We start from the raw sequence: 8,963 nt of genomic DNA, 5'->3' as shown, positions 1-8,963 counted from the left end.
ACACCTTGTTATTTCAGATTCTCCAGCATCGGCAGTTCCTACTATCTATGGATTCATGACAGGTGGGTCATGACTGACAAACCTCATTGAATTTTTTGAATAACTGACTAAGGTAGTGGACTGGGGAATGTCTTTGGATGTTGTTTATATGGACTTCCAACAAGGTATTTGATAAAGTCCCAATTAAGAGATTGTTAACTAATGTAGGAGCCCACAGAATTGAGGGCAAATTACTGATATGGCTGGGAAATGTTATGACCAGGGATCTTATGACCTTGATCAAAAAGAAGAAGGAAGGATACGTAAGGTCTAGGAGGATGGGAACTGATGAAGCCCTAGAAGTATATAAGGACAGTAGGAGAGAACTTAAACAAGAAATTAGAAGGGCTAAAAGGGGGTCATGAAAAGTCATTAGCAAAAGGATTAAGGAGAATCCCAATTCTTTTTATACATATATAAAAAGCAAGAAGGTAGCCAGGGAAAGGGTTGGCCCCCTCTAGGACAAAGGAGGGAATCTCTGTGTGGACCCAGAAGAGGTAGGTGAGGTCCTAAACGAATACTTTGTGTTGGTATTCACCAAAGAGAAGGAATTGGTGGAGGATGATCTCAGGGAAGGGAGTGTCGAGTTTCTAAGCCAAGTTGCTATTAAAAAGGAAGAAGTGTTATGCGTCTTAAAAGGTATTAAGGTAGATAAATCCCCGGGTCCTGATGAGATCTATACCAGAATATTGAGGGAGGCAAGAGAACAAATTATTGAAGCATTGACAGACATCTTTGTATCCTATGTGGCCACAGGCGAGGTCCCAGAGGACTGGAGAATAGCCAATGTTGTCCCATTGTTTAAGAAAGGTAACAGGGATAATCAAGGAAATTACAGGCCTGTGAACCTCACGTCAATGGTAGGGAAATTATTGGAAAAGATTCTCAGGAACAAGATCTATATGGATTTAGAAGCAAATGGACTTATTAACGATAGCATGGTTTTGAATGGGGGAGTTCATGCCTCACTAACTTGATCGGGTTTTTTGAGGAGGTAATGAAGATGATTGATGAGGGTAAAGCGATTGATGTTGTCTACATGGACTTCAATAAAGCCTTTGACAAGGTCATTCATGGTAGACTGATACAAAAGATGAAGTCACATGGTATCAGGAGTGAGCTGGCAAGATGGAGACAGAACTGACTTAGTCATAGGAGACAGAAAGTAACAGTGGAAAGATGCTTTTCGGAATGGAGAGTTGTGATTAGTAGTATTCCACAGGGATCAGTGCTGGGACCTCTACCGTTCATGATCTACATAAATGATTTGGAGGAAAACATAGCTGGTCTAATTAGTAAGTTTGCAGATGATACAAAGATTGGTGGAGTTGCGGATAGTGAGGATGACTGTCAGAGGATACAGCAGGATATAGATCAGTTGGAGGCAAGGGCAGAAAAATGGCAGATGGAGTTTAATCCAAACAAATGTAAGGTCAAGTACAGGTGGAGATTATACAGTGAATGGCAGAACCCTTAGGAGTATTGATATGCAGAGGGATCTGTGTGTGTAGGTCCACAGATCACTGAAGGTGGCAGTACAGGTAGATAAGGCAGTAAAAAAGGCTTATGAAATGCTTGCCTTCATTGGAAGAGGCATTGCGTATAAGGATAGACAAGTTATGTTGCAGCTTTATGGAACTTTAGTTAGGCCACACTTGAAATATTGCGTACAGTTCTAGTCACCACACTACCAGAAGGATGTGGATGCTTTGGAGAGGGTAAAAACAAGATTTACCAGAATGTTGCATGTTATGGGGAATTTTAGCTATGAAGAAAGCTTGGATAGATTGGGTTTGTTTTCACTGGAACGCAGGAGGTTGAGGGGCAATCTGATAGAAGTTTATAATGTTGTACATGGCAAGGATAGAGTGGAAAGTACGAAGCTTTTTCCCAAAGTGAAGGGGTCAATTACTAGGAGACACAGGTTCAAGTTGCAAGGGGGATGTTTAAAAGAGATGTGCAAGGCTCGTTTTTCACACAAAGGGTAGTGAGTGCCTGGAACGTGTTGCCAGAGGAGGTGGTGGAAGCAAACTCACTAGCTGCATTTAAGAAGCACCTGGACAAATACATGAACAGGAAGGGTATAGAGGGATACGTATCCTGTAAGTGAAGACAATTTTAGTATGGAAGGGCAAAAGGTGTCAGTGCAGGCTTGAAGGGCCAAAGGGCCTGGTCCTGTATTGTTTGTTCTTTGTTCTTCTTTGTCCTTGAAATTGGTTGAGCGGCAGGCAGCAGAATGTAGGCTCAATTTGTCAGGATGTGACCAGTGGTGTCCCACAAGGATCTTTATTAGGGCGTTAATTATTAACATAATTTATTAACAACTTGCATAATGGCATACAAACTCATATATCCAAATTCGCTGATGACACAAAGCTAGGTGGTATTGTAGAAAAAAGGATATTGACAGACTGAGTGAATGGGCAAAACTGTGGGGGATAGAGTTCAAAGTAAACAAGTATGATGTTAACCATTTTGAAATAAGAAGAGATACTTTCGAGATGTTAAATACAGTAGATGTCTAAAGAGGCTTTGGGGTTCAGGTGCATAGATCTTTAAAATGTCACAAACAGGGGAAGAAAATAATAAGAAAGCTAATGGAATGCTGGCCTTTATATCCAGAGGACTGGAGTACAAGGATGCAGAAATTATGCTGCAGTTATTCAAAATCCTGGTTAGACCCTAAATGGAGCACTGTGAGCAAGCAGATTGGGCATCACATCTTCAGAAAGGTGTATTTGACTTGGAGAGAGTACAATGTAGGTTTACAAGAATGATACCTGGATTTCAGGAGTTAAATTGTGAGGATAGATTTACAAATTATGCATGTTTTCTTTAGAGTTTAGAAGGTTAAGGGTGATCTGATCAAAGTCTCCAAGATATTAACAAGAAAAGCCAGGGTAGATAAAGATAAATTATTCCACTGGTTGGGGATTCCGGAACTAGATGGCATAGCCTAAGAATTAGAGCCAGATTATTCAGGAGACATGTTAGGAAGCACTTCTACACACAAGGGTGGCAGATGTTTGCAATGCTGATCCACAAATGGCAGTTAATGCTGGATCAGTTATCAATTTCAAATCTAAGACAGATAATTTTTTTGTTAAACAAAGGCATTAAGAGATATGGGCTAAAGGCAGGTATATGGTGTTAGGTCACAAATTAGCTATGATCTCATTGAATGGTAGAAGGGGCTCAAGGGGCTGAATAACCTATTCCTGTTCCTATGTTCCGGGTGTAGCATATTGGCATGGTTAGATGGCCAGCAAACAGGACTTAAGGAGGTAACAAAAATATATAGACAGGTCAAGTCATTGGACAAATATCTGGCAAATGGGCTACAATGTGGGAAAATGTGAAATTGTCCATTTTGGCAGGAAGAATACAAAAATAGCATATTATCTAAAATGATGAGAGTTTGAACAAGTCTAGTACATGAATCACAAAATGCAAGAGCAATAAATAATTAAGAAAGCTAACAGAACATTATAATTTGCTGTGAAGAGAATTTATTTTAAGAAAAAACTGTGGGGATGTTATACAGGGAACTGGTGAGAGCACATCTGGAGGACTGTGAATAGAATTGGTCACCTTATTTAAGAAAGGATGTAAATGTATGAGAAACAATTCAAAGAAGGTCTACCTGGAATGGGCAAGTTTTCTTATGAGGAAAAGTTGGACAGGCTAGGCTTGCATCCATGGAACTTAGAAGAATATAGCGTGACTTGATAGAAACATTTAAGATCCTGAGTAGTCTCGGCAGGGTAGATGTAAAGACGATGCTTCCTCTTATGGGAGAATCTAGAGCTTAGGGTCACTGTTGAAAAATAAGGGGTCACCTTTTAACACAGTGATGTGGTGACTTATTTTCTGTCACAGAGGGATTGAGACTTTGAGATTCTCTTCCTGATAAGGCAGTGGAAGCAGAGTCTTTCAACATTTTTAAGGTCGAGGTAGGTAGATTACTGGTGAGCAAAAAGGTGAAAAGTTATCAAGGGTAGATCAGGGTTAATCTGATTGTAATGACAGCAGAAAGTGCAGGAGAAACTCAGTAGGTCTGATAGCAAGTGTAGAGAGAGAAAAACAGAGTTAACTTTTCGTGCATGATAAAATTTTTCTTCAAAACTCCCATCTGATTAAATGGCAGAGCAGGTTTGAGTTGCTGCATGACATATTCTAGCCCATTGTTCATACGTTTGTTTGTGCACTTTAAAGTCTTCCTGATGTTTAATTCTTCTCTTCATCCTAAACTTGTGAACACAGCATAAGAATCTCAAGTTGTCATTGTGCTGCTCCTACAGTTGAATGGTGATACCCCTCAACTCTTCTTCAATTATGCAACTTCACTATCCAGCAGTCTCTCTATGTCAGAACTTCTTTTCAACAGACGTGTTCATGGAAGAGCAAAAAGGAATGAGCCACCAGTCAAGTGGAAATGGTACCTATTGGTGAGTAGCCACCTGCCTTCATCCTAATGTGACAGCCTGCCAGCCACTGGTCCTTTCAACACTAACAGCTTCGGGGATAGTGCTACTAACTATTTTTTGTTTCATTTCAGCTGCTGACAGTATGTTTCTAGGCTGGCCTTCAGGTCAGCACCCTCCCAGTCCTACTCTGACTGACCAGACCTGGGAGAATTGCGAGATCTCCACAGGGAATAATAGACTTTGGATTGAGAAAGTGAGCCTGGAAATACTTTCAATTGAAAGGGACACTTCAGTTAAATGTTTCAGTCAATAATGTTGACAAAATGCTTTTCATTAAAAATGTCAAAAACTAAGAAAGTAGTTGAGGGGAGATGTAGAGATAGGGTTTAATGTATATATTGATGAGACTCTGAGGTAACTTGTAATGTGACTGGGACCTTAGTAGTGATATTCTGGTACTCTGCTAGGATGTTAGAACCTGTACAGCACACAGCATGTTGCTCTATAGCCTTACCATCATGCACAGTCTATTAATAATTGTTGTATAAAAGCAACCTTGAAGTCTTCCTGACTCTACGAAAATCCAAAGAACAGATAATGAAACAGTAACATGAGGTTCACATTAAAAATTCAAAGCAAACTAATTAAGATCTTTGATAACAAGGTGTAGAGCTGGATGAACACAGCAGGCCAAGCAGCATCAGAAGAGCAGGAAAGCTGACGTTTCGGGCCTAGACCCTTCTTCAAAAATGGGGGAGGGGAAGGGGGCTCTGAAATAAATAGAGAGAGGGGGAGGCAATGATAGAGGGTGGGTAGAGGAGCAGCAAGGTGGAGAGAAGACGGACAGGTCAAGGAGGCGGGGATGAAGCCAGTACAGGTGAGTGTAGGTAGGGAGTTGGGATGAGGGTTGGTCAGTGAGGAGGGAGGGGCGGGTAGCTGGGAGGGAAGACGGACAGGTCAAGGAGGCAGAGACAAGATGGGCTGGACTTGGGATGCGGTCGGGGGTGGGGAGATTTTGTAGCTTGTGAAGTCCACTTTGAGACCGTTGGGCTGCAGGGTTCCCAAGCGGAATATGAGGTGCTGTTCCTCCAGCCATCAGGTGGCATCGTTGTGGCACTGGAGGAGGCCCAGGATGGACATGTCATCCAAGGAGTGGGAGGGGGAGTTGAAGTGCTTCGCAACTGGGAGGTGTTGTCATTTATCACAAACCAAGCATAGGTGCTCTACGAAGCAGTCTCCAAGCCTCCGCTTGGTCTCCCCGATGTAGAGGAGGGCACATCAGGAACGGCGGATACAATAGACTACATTAGCAGATGTGCAGGTGAACATCTGTTTAATGTGGAAGGTTTTCTTGGGGCCTGGAATGGGAGTGAGGGGGGGAGGTGTGGGGGGAGGTGTAGGGGCAGGTGTAGCACTTACTGCGGTTGAAGGGAAAAGTGCAAGGGGTGGTGGGGCTGGTGGGGAGTGTGGAGTGGATAAGGGACTCACGGAGAGAGTGGTCCCTCCGGAAGGCAGATAAGGATGGGGAGAGAAATATATCCTTGGTAGTGGGGTCAGATTGCAGGTGGCAGAAGTGGCGGAGAATGATGCATTGAATCCGGAGGTTGGTGGGGTGATACGTAAGGACAAGGGGAATTCTGTTTTTGTTGTTATTGCAGGGAGGGGTGTGAGGGTTGAGGTGCAGGAAACGCGAGAGATGTGGTCGAGGGCGTTTTCGACCACTGTGGAGAGGAAATTGCTGTCCTTGAAAAACAAGTACATCTGGGATGTTCGGGAATGGAATGCCTCATCTTAGGAGCAGGTGCGGCGGAGGCAAAGGAATTGGGAATAGGGGATGGTATTCTTGCAGGAAGGTGGGTGAGAGGAGGTGTAGTCGAGGTAGCTGTGGGGTTCGGTGGGCTTGAAATAGATATCAGTTTCCAGGTGGTTACCAGAGATGGAGACAGAGAGGTCCAAGAAGGAGAGAGAGGTATAAGAGATGGTCCAGGTGAACTTAAGGTTGGGGCGGAAGGTGTTAGTAAAGTGGATGAACTGTTCAAACTCCTTGTGGGAGCATGAGACGGCTCCGATACAGTCATCGATATAATGGAGGAAGAGGTGGGGGATGGGGCCAGTGTAGCTGTGGAAGAGGATCTTAAGCCAACTTAGAATTTCAAACAATCTATACACCACTATGTTTTGAATTGCTGAGGCATGCCTTTGCTGAACTAAAATGGGCAGGATTAAACAACTGATTATACTGTTTCAATGCATTATAGAGAAGTTACCTTTTCTCAATTCAAGAGAAGTTTCACATTTTCTGTTTGAAGTTTTTGCCTACAGTTATTCACGTCACTCAGGTTAAACCAAATGGAATAGACCTTGCCACAATGGACTTAAAAGGCTAAATTTCCTTCCTTGTTCTACACCATTTTGTGACCTTGTTATTCTTACCTGACCAAGAGCCCAGCTATCTCCAAAAGCTTGAGCATTGCTCACTTCCATGTTGTTTGATGTGGTCATGTCATTTGCAGTATGTTTGTCAAAATTTCCACACAAACCTGTCATTTTACCCTGCCAATGTTGAGATAGTGCAATGGTTAGAATACAAGATATCCAAGTAAAACATCATTAGTCATCAAAATGCTTTTGCAAATAAGCACACAACAAATTTTTGAAAAAGGTAAGGCTATTTTTGTTCTTTCTTGAACTACAGCTTCATCAGTTCTTCACATTTATGGACTGTTTCTGATATACATTTATCTTACTTTAGTGCAATAACCAGTTATTCTGATGTTTCCACTTACCCATACCCTGACCCTATGGAAATTAGATTTGATGCACCACAAAAATGAGAGAGAATGAACTTTTATCTATGTTACTTTAATTGGCATCTTAACCATTTCCACAATTAGGCTTCTTGGGAAGTGACTGTATCTTTATTGTGCATTAAATTTGTGCATAAAATAAAATTGAGGCCTCCATCCAAGAGAAGACAAAGCAGGAAAATTGTAATTGGAGCGGGGTAATAACCAAAGAAAAATAGAAAGGAAATGAGCTCGATTTCTTAATCAAAATTGCTTTGTCAGTTTGTACAAATTATCTGGTAGAGGAATATTTATTAAATGTAACCAATTTTAGACAAATGGAACAAAATTAGTTGCTTTTCCAATCGTCACAAAATGAACAAATGATGCCAATGAGACAGTGTTATTACAGAAAATGTTTTCAGAAATAATGTTTAATGACCCAAGCAATAACTGAACAAGTTCCATCAAATTGAGCTTTGGTTATTTGAAATATTCATTGGGGTTTTGAATGACCTAATGGAAATAGGTTCAACAAGTTTCTCTGTTTCAATGTTTAGCCAGTCAATCAGAGTTAAGCAGTTCAGTCAGCTCAAACTGAAGTTGACACAGAGGGAGTTTAGGAAATTTACCATCTTAAAAAAATGGGATTCTGATGAAAACGTGACCTCGTAGACCTGAGAAAGGAAAGATTTTCACCAGATATTGGTGCTGACTGAAAATCATCAGGACATATTATGGATAGCCCACAAAATTTCTGTAAAACATACCACAGATGCTAGATTGTGGGAAAACCTCAACCTCCGACATATTATTTATCATATCCTTTCAATCTTGATCCCTCACTCCCATTATTTAGTTAAAAGCCCTCAACCACCCCATATGACGTGCCAGTATACTGGTCCTAGAATGGTTTGGGTGAAGACTGACCCAAAGGTATAGTTCCCATCTCCTTCAGGAGCAGGCTTGAGGCACACAAATTGAAACCCACTTCTCCTACACCAAGCGTTTAATTCTCTAACCTTATTTAACATATTCCAATTTGTTTGTGGGTCAGGTAATAATCATCTGTCTGTGTTACATTTATTGACATACAAAACTTCACATACAATATTTTAAATAAGCAGAAAGATGATTAGATTGCACAGCTTTTTATAAGTAAATCTGTCATGCATTTAGCTGCTTAGTTTTGTGTTAATAGTGATACAAAGATTAACAGTGAGCAAATTCTGCGCTATGAATTGTATGCCAGAGCCTACAAATAACATTAGTAACGCACATTTACTGCATTTTAAGCTATTTATTTTCTGCTTTAGTTTCTCAAATAATGGTAGACTACATCCCAGCAACATGATGACCTGCTTCACAACGTAAATTGTTGGGAATACATATTTATGTTAAAGGACTATCCGGGAATACCGAAAGATTTTAGACAATTTTAACATTCTCCGGAACAAGAAAAGTTTCATCATATGATTTCTTGGAAACTGAAATCAAGAGTTTAATGTAGTGTTGTAAGCTACCTTCATCTTGCTAGAAATTAAGTGATTTGGAGAAATGGCTAAGCAAGAGCTAAGAGATGGGGTTTATCGATTTACTGAAAAAAACAGCCCCTACTTTTGAGGGCCCTATGCTAATAACTGCCTAGCAACTCTCTCTGGTCTTAAAGAGTTTGATTCTACAGACTTACAAATAAGAATAAGGAAGACAC

General features: G+C 41.0%; 1 protein-coding gene across 1 annotated transcript in view; it reads right to left on the bottom strand.

Annotated features, from left to right (window-relative positions):
- Nucleotides 1-8,963, bottom strand: part of otogl (otogelin-like) — a 198,108-nt gene that overhangs the window by 109,284 nt on the left and 79,861 nt on the right. The window contains exon 28 of the mRNA XM_048607915.1: nt 6,900-7,019. Within this exon, the coding sequence (XP_048463872.1) occupies nt 6,900-7,019 (120 nt within the window). The remainder of the gene's footprint in view (nt 1-6,899; nt 7,020-8,963) is intronic.

The sequence above is a fragment of the Rhincodon typus genome, chromosome 18, assembly GCF_021869965.1.
Source record: "Rhincodon typus isolate 14 chromosome 18, sRhiTyp1.1, whole genome shotgun sequence".
NCBI classification, from domain to species: domain Eukaryota; kingdom Metazoa; phylum Chordata; class Chondrichthyes; order Orectolobiformes; family Rhincodontidae; genus Rhincodon; species Rhincodon typus.
Note: the sequence above shows the minus strand (reverse complement) of the source record. Positions and strands in the feature narration are given on the sequence as shown.